Here is a 17,922-nt window from a genome sequence, read left to right on the forward strand (position 1 = left end):
TTAATTATTTATTATTTTTAAATAATTATTATGGTAAAATAACTCAAAAATATCATATTTTAATTTGTTTAATTATTTATTTTATTTTATTTAAGTTTAAGTGATATTTACAAACTACCCTTAAATATAATAATATTTTGTTAAATATAAGAATATCTGTTAAAGTTAACATTAAAAAAATAAAAACGTTAAAACCAAGAATTTTCGTTATCTACACACTTTTTATATAGAAGAGATATAACTTATTATTATTTATATGTCTAAAATTTGATATTACTAGTTAAGAGTTTATGTGTATGGTCTATTGTTGAATATTCAAGATAAATAATAGTTTTAAAAAATCTTCAAATAAAATAAATAATTGGTGAAAATTTTGAGTTTTTTTTTCTTCAATTTGTTTGTAATGATAATAAAAATTAGGTTGGATATATATATAGAAGAAAAATATGAGGGAAATTTTTTTTTTTATAAAAAGAGATATTATTATTTATATGTCTAAATTTAAAATTATTATGTAAGAGTTTATGTGGTGGAATTATCAAAATATTTAAATAAAATTATAGAAAGGAATTTTTGTTAATTAAAATCTATGAAGAAATTTTTTTTTTTTTAGAAAAAAAGAAGAAGCAAGGTGATTGGATCTATATTAATAAAATGCAAAACATCATGGAATCTTGTTATTATTATTACAAAGTAGGGAATGTTTATTTAAAAATAAAAATTGTAAACAAGGGTGATGTATATAATTAATAGTACTCAATTATTTGAAAATGATTGCTAAACCCATATCATATGTGATATTATTCTATTTTGTGGAAGATTGCCTCACATGCATGGCAACTATGGCTTAACAAAGCTGAGTTGTTTAGATATCTCTTTTTTATGTAATGAAATAAAAATAGAATATTTTAGGGTTTATGTTTTTTTAGACCATGTGTTTTGGTTCATTACCTGTTTGAATTATGTGTTTTAAAAAATTACTTTTTGGACCCTATATTTTCTAAAATAGTTCAAATAAACCCCTAAACCCGACTTTGATCAAAGTTTTTTGAACTAAAATCACAAATAATTCATCAAACTAACAACTCAGAACAAAAATACAGTCATTCTGCCTAAGAACTGTATTGTAATATTCAATTTTTTGTTCATCAAAATCAGGTTTATGGGCCTATTTGAACCATTTTACAAAACACAGGGTCCAAAAAATAATTTGTCAAAATATAGGGTCCAAATAAATAATAAGACAAAACACAAGGTCTAAAAAAGTATAAACCCAATATTGTATTGATTATTGCTTGTTGAATGATAATTATAAATTTGGATAAATTAATAAGATAACAAACATTTATTTAATCAATAACTTTATGAATAATGATATATGCACAAAAATTATACAACAAAACATTATACCAACTAATGTGATACTATTTTTTAAAATAATAAGTCTCGTTTGAAATAAATTAGATTGGTTAAATAAAACTGCCATGTTATTGGTGTAATGTTTTGGTATATAATTTTAGTGCATATATCATTACTAACTTCATAGATGATCTAGCAAAAACCTAACCAAAGACTATTATCTAATTAGGTAAAACTTTTTATTGGAGGAATGCTTAAAGCCTTGTCTTTTTTCTTGTAGCTATGTTAGATGGACAATTAGGTTTGTAAATAGAATCTATGACCAAATGAATGATCTCATTATTTTGTTTATTAATTCCATAGAGTTTTATAACCTATAAATATATATATATATATATTGCCTTGTAGATGCTTATTTCTTTGCTAGGCAATGCCTTTTCATATTATTTTATTAAAAAAATTGAATTTTTATAATAGTAATGTTTTGAGAAGACATAATACACTTGTGAAAATTTAAACTCTTACTACTAAGACATGTCTAAATTAAATGTTAGACACTATGTTAGTGTAATTATATTTTGTTTGAGATTTGTTATTTGTATGATATGAACTATTATTGTAATTATATTTGGTTTGGTTTTGGCCCCTTACCACCCTCCAAAAAAAAAACAAATTATGTAATTCTTTTTTAAAAGAAAAAATTGAGATACATCCCATTTAAGTTAAAACCAATATTATTTTGATATATCTCTTTAATGTATTATTTAAAAAAAATTGTCAAATGAAAAAAAAAAGTATTTATATATACAAGAAAGTATCCAAATTATAGATCAAAATATTACAACGTAACAGTTTCATTTAAACAATTAAATTTATTTAAGACGAAATTCACTGTTTTACATTGTCATGTTAGTTAGATAATATTTTAGTGCACACGTCATTATTCATATGCGAAAAGTTATCTAAATTAGTTAGTGATATTGATATCTTGATTTGTTGTATGTAAACGTATGCATTAGGATTTTTCATGGAGATTTTGGACCGTAAATCTTATTTAGTGCTCCAAATCAATCAAAATCATCCTTGTATTTCAACATCACGTGTGATGCACGTGCCATCATTGCCCACTAATTTTGGTTGATCCAATCTCCTCTCTCTGTCCTGTTGACACGTGTTCTTAAAAATAGTCAAGGATTCCAAAGGCAGTGGGGTCCTCTTATAGAACACTACACTTTTATTATATGTGGCCCTTAATAATTTATTTATTTATTTATTGTCTAAAATACAAATATACAATATAATATAAGGTCTCAAATATTGCTAAAATAAAATAAAAGAGAGCATTAAATGATTTTCACTCATTGAATTTATGAATATATAAAGAATGTATGGCTCATATTTTTTCTTTCAAAAATACCCATTTGCTCTCATCCTCTTGTTTGGTCAAAATCAAACAAATGTTAGGAAAAAAAATTACCATTCAATTATTGGAAGTAAAAAACACGAAACAACGGCAAAATTAATTATAAATTTTTCTCATATGTAAAAATGTGCATAATATGGCTTAATTAACACCAACTAACCACTTATACATCTGTATTAATCATTGTTAGTATCATTATTATTATTAGGGATATTTGCATTAAAATTAACTAAATTTTTATGGTCGTAGTACTCAAGTATTCACGTTATTAATTTTTTGTCCATATTTTGTTTCAGCTGTCAATTTCAATCGTTAAATATATTTGTGATATATTGGTGAAATGACCAAATTAAATGAATATATAAAGTAAAAATACATAATTTAATAAATATGTGTGACAAAAGTACCTAAGTTATAAAATATTTGCGGCAAAAATACTCAAGTTATAAACAAATTTGACATCACATAGTGAACTTAACGACAAAATAACAGTGAAACAAAATATAAACATAATGTACTTTTGTTAGTAAAAAAATAACTTAAATAATTAAGTACTATATACATAATAATTTGAGTAATTTCAATACAAATATACCTTCTTCTTATTATTATTATTATTATTATTATTATTATTATTATCAAATGAAGCTATTATATTTAATTATTTATAATAATAATAAGGTTGAACCGTTAATATAGTTGACCAGCCATAGTAACTTCCATTAAACCAAAAAAAAAAAAAATCCAGAACTCCAATTTCTCAAGCTTAGAGAAAAAGAGAGAGAGAGAGAGAGCAAGATCAGCCGCCATAGCTATGGCGGTTGTTTCCACCTTCCCAACCTTCTCCTCCGCCTCCTCTCACCGCCACACTCTCTCTCTACTCTCCCCAAACCACCACAACTCCTCCTACTCCTTTCCTCGTCTCACCCCCAATTCAACCTCTTTCACTCGTACTACTCCACCTCTCATCATCACCACACTCCGTACAACCACACTCTCTTTATCCGCCGCCGCAGCCGGCGGAGGAGGAGGAGGAGGAGATAGTGGCGGTGGCGGAGGAGAAGGAGGAGGTGGAGATGAGGACGGCAACAGGAAGAGAAACAGGGCGGAGGCAATCATGGCTATGGCGGAGGCGAAGCAGTCGTTGGAGAGCATACCGAAGGACTTGGCGGCGGCGATCGAGGCCGGAAAGCTACCGGGGTCGATTGTGAAGAGGTATTTTGAGCTGGAGAAGTCGGCGGTGTTCCGGTGGTTGCTTGGTTTTGGTGGGTTTAAGGAGCGGTTGCTTGCTGATGATCTGTTCTTGACTAAAGTTGGCATTGAGTGTGGTGTTGGCATATTCACTAAGGTTTATACACTTATATAGAATTGTTATGTGTATATGATTATATATATATATAAGTGTTTGTATATGTTTGTTCATGTTGCAGACTGCTGCAGAGTTGGAAAAGAGGAGAGAAAATTTCACCAAAGAGCTTGATTTTGTGTTTGCTGATGTGGTATATATATATATACATATATTATACATTTATATATATGTATGTCTTGTTATTAGAATAGGTAATTTTGCTAAGATGACAATATGAAAGTTGATTTGAAATTAGCAAAAATAATGGTATTTTAGGATGGTTTGATCTACTGTTTTCAAATCATTTAGTATAGTTTTTAATTTTAAGATAGCTTGAACTACTGTGATGGTTATTTTGCAAATATTTTTTTGAAAAAAAAATTGCTTATAAATGTTTTCATTAATGTCAATCTTCCAAAGAGTATTAGGTGAAAATTGACTCTTTTTTTAAGTCATTTTGCTGATCTAGTTTTGATAATTTTTTGCAAAATGATATCTGTTTAAAATTTTGATTAGTTTTCTAAAACTTTCGACCAGTTGTCTGAATTTTTTGATCATCTGTCTGGAGTGTCAGAGATTAATTTGCAAAAAAATTATCAAAATAAAACCAGAGTGAAAAGTAACTTTAAAAAATAGGTTATTTTGCCAATGTACCATTTTCCAAATGACATTATCTTGTATCACAATACTTAATATGTAAAATAATTTATTGATTTTACACTAAGCAACTCTAAATCAATATAAATAAAGAATTGTTTGAACAACTCTCAAAGTCATTTATGAGTCACTCAATACAATTTTATGGTGGCAATGAAGATTATTTTACAAATAAAAAGTTATTTTACACATTCAATTTGGTATTATATATAGTGATTTTTAGCATTGACTATTAGAAGTTCATTAATTTTGTGCTGTTGTTCATGACAAATTATGATTAGTAGTCTCTAATCACTTAAAAATGAGTACTGTTTTTATTATTAGGTGATGGCCATTATAGCAGATTTCATGCTGGTATGGCTTCCAGCTCCAACTGTTTCTCTTAGGTCACCACTTGCAGTCAGTGCAGGAACTCTTGCCAAGTTCTTCCATGGCTGCCCTGAAAATGCTTTTCAGGTAATTGACTCCTCTTCTTTTTCTATTGAATTTGCTTCACTAAAATGTGGTAATCCATACTAAATTTTGTATATATATATATATATATATATACATACATGTATATGTAGGTAGCTTTGGCTGGAACTTCTTTTTCATTCTTACAAAGAATAGGAGCAATTGTGGTATGTGTACTTAATTTGATTTATTTTTTGGTATCTAAACAAGTTATAATTAGCAGATAATTATTCATAAACAGAATAATTGTGATTCAAAAACATCTTAATTAATCTACTTTTGCAGAGAAATGGAGCCAAATTATTTGCTGTTGGAACCGGTGCATCTCTGGTAACTTCTTGAACTTCTTACTCTCTCACAACACATTTGAATAGTTGTTTTAGTCTTTCTTTCATAGATTTAAACTTTACTACATGTATAGTTTTTGTAGAGAAAAACACCAAGAAAAGTCAGCAAAAATAACAGAGTCAGAGTATACTTGGTTCAAATCAATGTGATTCTACATTCAAAACAAGAACATAATCTCCCACTTTAATCTCTCCAAAAAATAGAAAAAAAAAGAAAATTTACCAAAACTTTTGATCCTTATTCCAATGCCCTAATTACAACACCAAAAATGTCAACAATGAACTCAACTAAGGCCAAAATGCATTACAAACAGGGCCAACCTTTTATCTTAAAACTTTGAAAAATAGCACAATTTACACACACTTTTAAATATACCAAAATAAAAAAATTATCTGTATTAGAGGTTCCTTATATTTATCCCCTTTTCCCCCATCGAGGAATAGAACCGACTAATCCCAAGGCAAAGGGTCGAAAAACTTAATGCCACTATTCTCGAACAACTTAGAATCTAGGCTTCTTTTCACAGCCTACAATTTCTCAAAATCGAGTGCATTACATTTTTGTTTTCATAAGACTGATGAAACTATCATATAATTCAGGTTGGAACAGGAGTAACAAACGCATTGATCAATGTAAGAAAAGCAGTAGACAAATCTTTTGCTGGTGAAGCTGAGGATGTGCCCATAATATCAACCAGTGTTGCCTATGGTGTCTACATGGCCGTTTCAAGTAACCTAAGGTACCTCATTTTTGACCTAATTAACTTCTCCATACAAATAGTATATGGTTAGTTACTTAGTTAGTTACTAGTTAATTTGATTGATCAATATAGGTACCAAGTACTAGCTGGAATCATCGAACAAAGATTCTTAGAACCTTTGTTACACCAGCACAAGCTTGTACTTAGTGCAATTTGCTTTGCTGTTCGAACTGGCAACACTTTTTTGGGCTCCCTAATGTAAGACTCTGCACATGTTTTTTCTTTTAGTTGATTTGTTTTACTTTTGTTTTTTGTTATGATTTTAGTGTATGTGTTTGGTATTTGTAGGTGGGTGGATTATGCACGTTGGGTTGGGATTCAGAAGATACGAGACTAAAGAATCTTATCATGAAAACATCATCTTCATCATCATCATCTTCATATCAAGGGCTGAAAATGTTGAAAAGATATCTAGTTTTGGAATACCTGAGAATTTTGGTATTAATATCTATATTTGTATGTTTTGTGTTTTTAGAGAGAGCGGAAAGTTGTGACTGTATATTCTTGAGCAAATGGTTTAACATGTCCAAATCATCCAAAAATATAATTTTTTATTTTCTCTCTCATCCACATCACTTTTGGCAACTTTTTTTATAAAAATGCTCCAATGCTAAGCCACCCTAAGAGTTGTCAATTATGACGCCACATATTATTATTTATATATATAATTAAAAAAAATGGTAACAAATATATATATATCTGTAAAATGTTTTATTTATATATATATAATTAAAATAAAAAAAAAAGAAAGCACCGTTGCCTCATAGTGGCAACGGTGCCTTAATTTTGTTCAAGTTTTCAACTCCTCCAACGCATAAAGTAATGTGTTGTCAGAAAATAGTCAACAAGCCACTTTGAAGGCAACTGCATTGTGGCTGGCCTAATCAACTATGTTTTTTTTTTTTTTTTTGGCCCCAAAAGAAAAACAATTTGTAATGTAATGTAATGACTACACTCAAAACCTTGATAGGTCAAGGTTTTGAGGTTTTTTCTTACTTGATTTGGATTCTTTTCCATACTTGGACACACTTATGGAGAAAGTCTAAAATATGTTGTTTTACTTTTCCCCATGTGTTTCGTTCTAAAGTGAATGTGTTTGTTTGTTGTCGTTTAATAAAAATGACATGTAGTTTATTATTCTTACGATGTAAACCAACATGTCACCTTTTAATTCTTGATTATTGTGATTTATTGCCATACAGTGGAGTGTTAATCTTATATTGGCCGTACAACCTAAATTCTTTATAGTTATTAAAAAAAATTACCTTCACTCTTTTTTTTTTTTTTTTAAGTAAAATAAGTAGTTTTCATTAATAAAATCAATATGTCATAAACTCATTACAAGTACAATTTTCAAAGGAAATAAAACTTATACAGAAATTTTAACCAAGTCCAATAAGCACCAAATTGAGCATCCAACGAGTGTGAAGTAGACAAAACTTTCTTCTCCAATTCAACTCGAGTTATGAAATAACACCAAAAATCAATCAAAAGATTAAATGATTTATTATTGGAAAATAAATAACGATCCACTAGATCTATTCATATTGATATAAAACAACGATCAGTCACGAACTCATGGACCAATACCCTATTCATTCCAATATTCATTCCAATATAGATAAAACTTGACCTCAAACAGGAAAGAAGAAGCTACAAAATCTCATCAATAAGATTCTTGACGATAGAATAACAAAATCAAAACACGCAAAACAAAAACAATAGAAAAACAAAAAATAACAAATCCAAACATAGAAGCAGGCCTTGGTTTTGATCATCTTTCTCCCACCATTACGAGAGATGGACCCATAACAGATCCAATTCACTACACCGACCTCAAGCCACCAGAGAAGAGAAGAGAAGTACTCTGCAAGATCTCACTAAAACCCACAGCCCACCGAGATCTATCCGCCCCCACAACCCTTATCACCTCCTGCCTAAACACGCCAGAAAAAGAAAATGGACTAATCAACCATCCACTCGCCCAAAGACGGAGCTCCAGCCGAGAGGAAGAAATCACACACCTTGCTGATAGAAAAATTAAGTTCGGCTCGATTTGGTTCACTCATTTTTAAATGTAACATTTTTGCAATTTTTCTTGAAATATTTATGTAAATATATACATATCAAACTTCAACCTTTATTAATTCATTAATAAATGGAGGATCAAAATTATTAATAAAACACATAATTTCGGATAACAAAATATGACAAATTGAGAAACTAAAATAAGACTTAAATGATTCTTTAATAACATCTTTCCAACTTTTAATATCTCAATAAATAATTGAGCTAAAAAATTAATCAAATGATATACAATGATTTAATTATTATTTTGCAAGGGTTGTTATTATTATTATTATTGAGAAAGAGAGATTCGAATTGAGAAATGTGATGTGATAAAACGGACTATATTTATAACCAATTATTTAGAAAGTGATGGAATATGTTAAGTTCACGTCGTTCGTTGCATGAAAAAACGACATTTCGTTTTTCTCATGAAAGTTTGTTACAACAACGACTTGTAGTTTATAGGGCTTTCAGTCACAGAAATTCTCAGCTGATCTGTGAACTGAAAACCCAAGAACCACTACCAGTAACTCAGAAGGAAGGAAGAAGATGAAGCAGAGTTATTCAAAGCCCAAAAGAAGAGGCAGACAGTTCCCTTAAACCGCCATGGAAAATCACCGATAATTTGTAAAGGTATATTATCTTGCTTTTTCTCTCGCATTGCAATTAAATTCAACCACAGTCCTAAATTTGAGTCCTTTTTTTTTGTTGATTTGAAGGGAAGAGATATGTGAAGCCCTTAAATTTTACCAGCGAAATGGACATTAAAGTTTGAATTTTTTAGGCTTTTGGAATTGGTACCGCCTAGACCAACATCGATGATGATCACACAACGAAAAGCCTTCCCGAAATCCCTCCTCCTCAACTTCCTTCGCCTCTCAACGACCGAGTCAACTCACCCACCATCATTCTCGAAGCCTGGTCCGTCCCCAGTTAACCCAGCTCACCTCCTTCGCGTCTGCACCATCCTCTACCAACAACAAGACTCGCCCGAGTCACGGCTCCACTCGAACCTATCCGCCTCCGAGTTCCAACTCACCCACGAGTTCTTCCTTCAGGTCTGCAACAAGTTCCCTTACTCATGGCGACCCGTTTACCGGTTCTTCGAGTTCACCCAAACTGACCCACTTTTCAAACACTCCTCGGTCTCCTTCAACAAGATGCTCGACGTGATTGGTCAGTCCCGGAACATCGATCTCTTTTGGGAAGTTCTTCACGATATGGGACGTCGTCGTTTGGTGAACGACAAGACTTTTAGGATTGCACTGAAGACCTTGGCCGGGGCGAGGGAGTTGAAGAAGTGCGTCGAGTTTTTCCACGCCACGAATGGTTACGGGTTTGAGTATAGTCTGGGGACTTTGAACAAAGTGGTTGAGACTCTTTGTGGGGGTAAGCTCGTTGATGAAGCTAAATTCTTGGTTTCCAAGTTGAATGATTGGATTAAGCCTGATGGTGATACCTACAAGTGTTTGATAGAGGGTTTTTGCGATGTGGGTAATTTGATTGAGGCTTCAAAGATGTGGAATTTGATGGTGGATGAAGGATTCAAGCCTGAGATTGATGCCGTCGAGAAAATGATGGAGACCTTTTTCAAGTCGAATCAATTGGACGAAGCGCTGAAGCTTTTCCAGGCAATGAGGTCTAAGAGGATGGAAGATTTGGGACTCTCAACTTATAGGCTTGTGATATATTGGATGTGCAAACGGGACAAGGTTTCTCAAGCCTATGTGGTGTTCGAAGAAATGCGCCAAAGAGGGATTCAAGCCGATAACTCGACTTTGGGGTCACTAGTGTATGGGCTTTTAGCTAGAGGTAGAGTGAGTATGGCTTACAAGGTTGTGGAAGGAATTGAGAAACCGGATATTAGTGTGTACCATGGTTTGATTAAGGGGCTTTTGAGATTAAGAAGAGCAAGTGAAGCCACTCAAGTATTCAGATTAATGATAAACACAGGTTGTGAGCCTATTATGCATACATATATAATGTTGTTGCAGGGACATTTGGGAAAGAGAGGGAGGAAAGGATCAGATCCTCTTGTGAATTTTGATACAATTTTTGTTGGTGGTTTGGTTAAGGCCGGAAAGTTATTGGAAGCTACAAAGTATGTTGAGAGAACAATGAAGAGAGGATTAGAGGTACCCAGATTCGATTATAATAAGTTTTTGCAGTACTACTCGAATGAGGAAGGGGTTATTATGTTTGAGGAGGTGGGAAAAAAGTTGAGGGAGGTTGGTTTGGTTGATTTGGCTGATATTTTTCAGAGATATGGGGAGAAAATGGCTACTAGGGATAGAAGAAGAACAAGAAGAAACAGAGCTGTTGATTCATGACATGAGATGAGAGGTCATTTTATGACTTTGATGAGTTGATGTGTAGAATCTGTAAAGTTTGATTCTTGTAATGTTTTTAAGGAAAGACATGAATAAGATCATTTGTTTGGACTTGTGGCAAAAACGACATGTAGCTTATTCTCTTGAGGTTACTTACTATGTGAACCAAGATGCACATTTTTATTCTGGTTCATTGGCCATACGTGATTTTAGGTAAGATTTTTTTTAATATTAAATTAAATATTTGATACTTGATTTGAATTGTTCAACGACTAAAAATCATTATGCATTAAAAAAAATGCAATTTTTAATTTTGAGTGCACACCAGCTTAAGAAGCACCTAATGTACCACATTGCTTTTCACTTTTAATATTAATTAATATAGCCTAATAGTATCTAATCATATTTGTTATATAACAACTCCAACCTTCCACCTATGTATGAACTTACACTGATATTTCTTCAGCTACCACTCAAAAAGAATAGCAACCACTCCATTAAATTTTATATATTTATATATATGGCCGGCCATCACTGAATCCAATTATCTCTTAATAAAAGACTAATGATACTTTTAATTATTTTTTTAAGAGAAAGTGGTTTTCTTTTTATGATTACTATTATTGCTGCTCTGACCACTCTGTTTGGTACACAAATATTTCTCTCTTTGCAATCTTAATTTCCTTTAACCCTTTCGGAGTTCGAAGATCATGGCTGAGTTGGTTGGAGGAGCACTGCTCTCTGCTTTCCTTGATCCGTTGGTCGAAAAGTTAGCTAAGGAGGTGAAGGACTTCTTCAAAGGAAAAGATGTCATTCTGAAGCTAGTGAAGGACTTGAAAACTTTGCTGTCCATGGCTGATCTTCTGCTCATTGATGCTGAGGAGAAGCTGATCAAAGACCACAAGGTGAGGAACTGGCTTGATGATCTCAAGGACGCCATCTATCATGCAGACGACTTGGTTCACATGATCAACACTGAAGCATTGAGAAACGAATTGGAAGGTGAATCTCAAACTGGCTGCACTTGTAGTAATAAGGTACTCATGAAACTTATCCCAACTCCTTTTACTGCTTTTGATAAGGCAATGAAATCTGAGATACAACAGACACTTGGGAAAGTGAAACTTCTTTTAGAGAATAAAGATCTTGGCTTGGAACGTTTGAAAAAGCAGAAGTTTCCAGAGAGGGTATGTGCTCCTTCGTTAGAAGAATCTGATATTTATGGAAGGAGTGATGAGAAAGAAGAGATTGTTAAGTTGCTCCTATCGAACGACATGGCCGGTGGTGACAAATTATCTGTGATTCCCATAGTAGGGATGGGAGGTATTGGAAAGACTACTCTTGCTCAACTTGTGTACAAGGATGAGAGAGTCAACAACATGTTTGATACCAAAGTATGGATTACAGTGGGAGATGACAAAGTTGATTGCTTGAAAGTGATGAAACTAATTGCAGAGAAGGTCACTTGTGAGAAATGTGAAATTGAGGAAGTGTATGACCTTCAAGAAGAAGTAAAGAAGGCTCTGAGTGTAAAGAGGTTTTTCTTTGTTGTCGATGATGTTTGGGATGAGGATCCTACCAAGTGGGATGTCTTAGAAAATTGTTTCAAATCAGGATTGGATGGAAGCAAGATTATTGTCACAACACGTAGTACAACGGTTGCATCAATTATGAAAACGTGGTCAACTTATCAACTAAAAGGAATAAATGAGGTTGATGGTTGGTTGTTATTTGCTAAACATGCTTCGATTAATGCAAACTCGAATGAGTACTCAGATCTCGAAGAAACCGGAAAAAGAATTGTGGACAAGTGTAAGGGTCTTCCTTTAGCAATAAAGTCGCTTGGTGACCTCTTACGAGGGAAGCAAAACAAGGAGGAATGGGACAACATTCTTATAAATGATATATGGGAGTTGTACGAAAATAACCAAGTTAGTGTTCTTCCGGCGTTGTGGTTGAGTTACTTTTACCTACCTTCAGAACTAAAGCAATGTTTTGCTTACTGCTCTCTATTTCCGAAAGATCACCATTTTGTCAAACGAGAGATGGTCTTGTTATGGATGGCCGAATGTCTTTTACATTCTACTAAAAATAAAAAGAGAGTTGAAGACATTGGAGATGAGTATTTTCAAGATCTAATTTCAAAGTCATTTTTCCAACCATCAGGCGAGGAAGAAGATGACGAGCCGACTTATATCATGCACAATCTTATACATGATTTAGCAATGTTTATCTGTGGCGAGTTTTGTTTGACGATGAATGTAAGTAAGTGTTCTGACAAAGTTCGCCACATGTCGAACATGCAAGATTGGGAAGTAGTTTATGACTTTACACAATTCGAAAACTCATCTAAAGCAAAGTACTTGCGTACCTTAATATTGTCGCCTCAAAAATCAGTATTTGATCGTGCATGGTTGCCTAAGTTAGAGCAAGCACACAAATCATTCCCACGCTTAAGAGTATTATCCATAAAAAATGATTTGATCACCAAGTTTCCTGACTCAATTGGCAATTTGAAGTACTTAAGATATTTGAAGTTGGATTGTTCTGATCTAGAAGAGATACCTGGTACAATTTGTAATTTGTACAATTTGGAGATACTATTATTCGACAGATGTAATTTTGTTACTCGACTAGCAACTAGCGTTGGAAACTTAATCAACTTGCGACATCTTCGTGTTCCGGACTCATTCAACGAGATGCCACTACAATTTGACAAGTTAAAAAATCTTCAAACACTTAATAGATTTATCATGGGAAAGAATAAAGGTTCTAGCATTAAGTTGTTGAAAGATTTACAAGATCTACATGGGAGCCTATTCATTTCGGGACTAGAAAATGTTACTAGCGTTGAAGAAGCTTCGGAGGTACTAAAGAATAAGAAGTCTCTTAGTGAGCTATATTTGGAATGGGATTATGATGATGGCCATGAACCTGGTGACTTGGATAAAGAAAGAGAGATACTGAGTGCCCTTGAACCTTCTCCAAACCTTAAGGAACTCACTATTGATGGCTACAAAGGCATCTATTTCCCAAGTTGGATTCGAGATCATCACTTGTCTTTGGTGAGGGTGACACTGAAAGATTGTCCTAATTGTAGCTTCTTGCCGTTGTTGGGACAACTGCCTTCTCTCAAAGACATTGACATTGATGGTTTGGAAGGTGTAGTGAGAATAGGTTCAGAGTTTTATTATTCTGCTGCAGTACAAGCAAAGCCATTCTTTAGATCTTTGGAGAGCTTGAAGCTTGATCGTATGAAACAGCTACAAGAATGGTCGTTGATCGAAGGTGGAGTCTTTCCTCGTCTTAGGAATCTTTGTTTGGACTTTTGTCGAAAACTCAAAGTGTCATTGTTACCAGACTATTTTCCTTCATTGAGAATGCTTCGGATAAAATATTGTGAGCAAGTGATGCCTTTACTCCCAAGAGCTCAGTACACGCACCCCCTATTTCCATGTCTTGAGATTTTGACTATAGATGGATGTGATGGGGTGGAAGTACTTCTAGAAGGGGGACTGCCTTTGAGTTTGAAGAACATTAGAATTATAAGATGTAAAGACCTGAAAAGCTTAGACGAGCAGGAGACATTTCAGCGCCTCACTTCCCTTGAGAAGTTGCATATTGAAGACTGCAGAAACCTCATACACTTGCCTAGAGAACTACCCACTTCTCTTTCTGATCTAAGCATCATCTCTTGTGAATTGCTAACACCACGACTCCAGAGGGACACAGGGGAGGACTGGTCGATTATTGCTCACATTCCCAATGTAACTATCGATCGCAAGAAAGTCTGACTCCTTGTAATTTTCCACAACAATGACTGGTATTACTCTTTCTTCTTTCATACTTGTTTATCACAACTTGGTTATATATACTGTCAAAGCATCTGTTCTCGTGACCAAAGTCATTTTCTACCTCTTTGGCATAGTGACCTCACATTAATAATATATATTCTTTTCATATCTTTAACTTCCATGTAATGATTTAATATCTTTGTCAATCTTTTAATCTGTTTCTCGTGTGTTTCAATGTCGTAGTTTATAGTTTTTCTTTGGAAACTTAAGTAGTTTATCTTTATATCAGATAAAACTGATCGTTCCATACATTGAAGAAAATACTTAATGTTCCAAGGTCATGCTCAAAAATCCTGCCTTTGAAGAAATTAGTTTTCATGTCTTCCATTACTACAATTATTTGCACTGGAGAACCAGTGACACCAGATGTGCTAGTTGAGGAGACATGAGAGCTTCATATCCTGTTTTCTGTGAGAAATCAAAGGTGAGTAGGCGTGTGTGACAGACATGTTAACAAGCTTATACTTTTGGAGAGAATAAGTATAGTGTGCAAGAAGAAAACAATCTAAATTTGTTTGTTTGCTAACTTTTTCCATCCGTTTAGAATAGCTTAGAGTGGCACTTCTACAATATTTTGATATTTTATTCTCATCTGACTGTAGGATGTCAAACTTGAGTGTATGTATAGATTTGAACTGAAATATATATATATATATATATATATATATTTTGAGCTGAAATTTACTAACATGACAAAGTTTATATGGCTCTTTTTTTCTGTAGATGCGAGATGGCAAACCACTTGTATATCTTAACTGAAAAAGCAAAATGTTTGAGAATTTGCTTCAATTCTTCAAAACTGAGCCTAAGTTTGGCCATCTGTTAAAGGTGGATTTAGATCCTTGTCTCTGTAAGTTGTTCTCTTGTAATTATTTACTCATATTTTGCTAAACAATTTCTAAGGCTGTGACCTGATTAATGAGGCCCATTCCATGGTCTGAAGATTCTCAATGGAATATTGATCCATGTTTCCACCATTCTTGTTTGACACTATTAATTTGTGTTCTTATTAACATGCTTAAAATCCAATTGCTAATTTGTTTTTGTTTTTAATGTAAACCAACTTAAAGCTTTTTATTCGGAGTATCCTTGTTTATTTTGAAGAATAACTTGAATGAATTTTCTAGATTCTGCTTATGTGTTATATGATGTTATAGATGATGCATTTGAAGTTCATGAAGCTAATGGAAGAGACTGTGATACTAGTCAGACATGTCGTTGGCGGTGCTGAAAGAAGGTTGGTCAGCATTTACAGCTGCTCATTCACATACTTTCAACTACTATTACATTTGTCAGACTTTTCTTTCCAGTTCATATGATTTCATAATCAAATCTCAGGCACCTTCCTTTCCTTAAATCTGTGTTTCTCATCATTGGCAGTTGTGATCATCAAGATAGTCCTTAACTAAGGGTTAACTAGCTTGGAAAAGCTCCTGGGATGAGTGGGCGAAACAGGAAAGAAAATGTTCATAGCATGAGCTTCTCTTCTGTTCTGTTCTGTTATACTCTTTGTTCTGAAGGTTGATCTCCACTTGTTAAGGCCTTTCAAATAACTTCAAAGTGAATGAATATAGCTTTCCAGATATGTAAACAAGCTTACTTTGCTTTTGCAGGCTCCAACCATAAATTGTTATAACGTGGAAAGTGGTCTAGAAGCAGAATGAAGTGTATGGTAAGAAGCATAAGGTCCCATTATTAGTTTTGAACTCATATTCCACATTCTAACATGGCTGATGACACACAACTTGCCCTTACCTACACCATATAGCACCCGTTAGCCAAGGCTTAGCAAGAAAACTTAAACAAGAAGATACATATTCAGATAATCGACATATCAACTAGTGGTATGTGTACCTTTCTTGATGGAAATCTGACTAATCAGTGTTCAAGAAGGCAAGAAGAAGTTGTTCGATCGAATGCATGGATGGGAAATCGAGCACTTGCCTCAACTGTTTCTGAATTAGTACTTTTACACATTCCTTGTCGGCAGAGATTAGAATGCAAAACAACTCTTTGGTGTGATAATCAAGAAGGTCCAAATCCTGCAGCAGACATATGCACTAAAGCTCTTTCATTTGCAAGGATTCAGTTTCTTTGTCACAAGCTTTCATTTACAACTTGTGGGGTGTGGAAGTCAGTTACCAAATAAACATTTGTAACCATTTATGTTAGTTGACTCAGTCTTGTTAAGTTGTGTATAAAAGGGTGTCACCTCTCTTAGTTTACTTACTGGTGATTATTGTAATCAAGGGCAAGAAAAGCTCCAAGAAAACTTTGAGTGTGGTGTGTGAATACTTGGGTGATTAGAAGTGAAGTTTGAACTTACACAGGGAAGTGAGAACTTTGTAGAAGAGGCTGACATGACACCATTGTTTTGTACTATCATTTTCAGATTAGTGCAGTGAAGTTATTATCTTTCTGTTATTGAGCTCTTACCATTGAGAAACTCACAATCTCTCTTTTTTTTTTACAGGTTAATGTGGCATAAACATATACAATTGTTGCATACAAGTTTGAGTCTGCCCTTCTATTTTTGGTATCTTTAATAAAAATTAGAATTTATACTTTTTTAGACCCTGTGTTTTGTCTCATTATCTGTATGGACTCTGTATTTTGATAAATTATTTGGTCCCTGTGTTTTGTAAAATAGTTCAAATAGGCCCCTAAACTTAATTTTGAAGAATAAAAAATTGAATATTACAACACATTTCTTAGGCAGAATGACTGCATTTTTGTTCTGAATTGTTAGTTTGATGAATTATTTGTGATTTTAGTTCAAATTTTTTTATCAAAGTCGGGTCTAGGGGTCTATTTGAACTATTTTAGATAACACAGGGTCCAAAAAGTAATTTTTTAAACACACAGGGTCCAAACAAGTAATTGGGCAAAACACATGGTCTAAAAAAACATAAATCCTAAAAATTACAACAAGAACAAATTTTTATCATATCTTTCAATGTTTAACCTCACTTTTTTTTCTTTTAGTTTGTGGCAGTAATTTTTTTTAAAAGATAATCAGTAAGTATTACATTAGGGAGAAAAGAAGAAAATTTCTCCATCAACTAATCTATGAACATTCTTATTAGTCAAACATCTAATGTGAATTGATGGCACTCCAAACTCAAAAAATCATCTAACATGCATATTTTAATGCTCAAATGAAAAAGAAAAAAAAAAAATCAGTAAATTATTAAAATTCACACTTTATCCATTTTTTAAAAACTATTAAATTGTTAAAAACATTTATATAGAAGATTAATGATATGTGCACCAAAATATTACAACAACTGACGTGATAGTTTTATTTAAACAATCAAATT

At 33.0% G+C, this 17,922-nt stretch overlaps 3 protein-coding genes across 6 annotated transcripts; all 3 read left to right on the forward strand.

Moving 5' to 3' along the window:
- The first annotated feature begins 3,496 nt into the window (after positions 1-3,496).
- On the forward strand, positions 3,497-6,914 carry LOC133829767 (protein RETICULATA-RELATED 4, chloroplastic-like). The gene is made up of 8 exons (XM_062259559.1): positions 3,497-4,130; positions 4,213-4,281; positions 5,112-5,243; positions 5,354-5,407; positions 5,526-5,570; positions 6,188-6,327; positions 6,421-6,546; positions 6,637-6,914. Exons 1-8 carry the CDS (start codon positions 3,597-3,599, stop codon positions 6,683-6,685), a joined length of 1,149 nt encoding a protein of 382 aa, XP_062115543.1. The 5' UTR covers positions 3,497-3,596; the 3' UTR covers positions 6,686-6,914.
- Positions 6,915-8,775: 1,861 nt separating this feature from the next.
- On the forward strand, positions 8,776-10,872 carry LOC133829770 (putative pentatricopeptide repeat-containing protein At1g26500). 2 transcript variants are annotated; one of them, XM_062259563.1, is made up of 2 exons: positions 8,776-9,051; positions 9,138-10,872. In XM_062259563.1, exon 2 carries the CDS (start codon positions 9,237-9,239, stop codon positions 10,746-10,748), a length of 1,512 nt encoding a protein of 503 aa, XP_062115547.1. In that variant the 5' UTR covers positions 8,776-9,051; positions 9,138-9,236; the 3' UTR covers positions 10,749-10,872. The 2 variants fall into 2 exon arrangements, with proteins under 2 accessions (XP_062115547.1, XP_062115548.1); XM_062259564.1 differs by having other exon boundaries at positions 9,203-10,872.
- Positions 10,819-17,026, forward strand: LOC133829768 (putative disease resistance RPP13-like protein 1). Of its 3 annotated transcripts, none has more exons than XM_062259560.1 (7): positions 10,819-10,961; positions 11,449-14,571; positions 14,832-15,026; positions 15,326-15,452; positions 15,760-15,839; positions 15,983-16,122; positions 16,216-17,026. In XM_062259560.1, exons 1-2 carry the CDS (start codon positions 10,819-10,821, stop codon positions 14,540-14,542), a joined length of 3,237 nt encoding a protein of 1,078 aa, XP_062115544.1. In that variant the 3' UTR covers positions 14,543-14,571; positions 14,832-15,026; positions 15,326-15,452; positions 15,760-15,839; positions 15,983-16,122; positions 16,216-17,026. The 3 variants fall into 3 exon arrangements, with proteins under 3 accessions (XP_062115544.1, XP_062115546.1, XP_062115545.1); XM_062259562.1 differs by having other exon boundaries at positions 15,326-15,430; XM_062259561.1 differs by lacking the exon at positions 14,832-15,026.
- Positions 17,027-17,922: the final 896 nt, after the last annotated feature.

Source organism: Humulus lupulus, chromosome 4, assembly GCF_963169125.1.
Source record: "Humulus lupulus chromosome 4, drHumLupu1.1, whole genome shotgun sequence".
Lineage (NCBI taxonomy): Eukaryota > Viridiplantae > Streptophyta > Magnoliopsida > Rosales > Cannabaceae > Humulus > Humulus lupulus.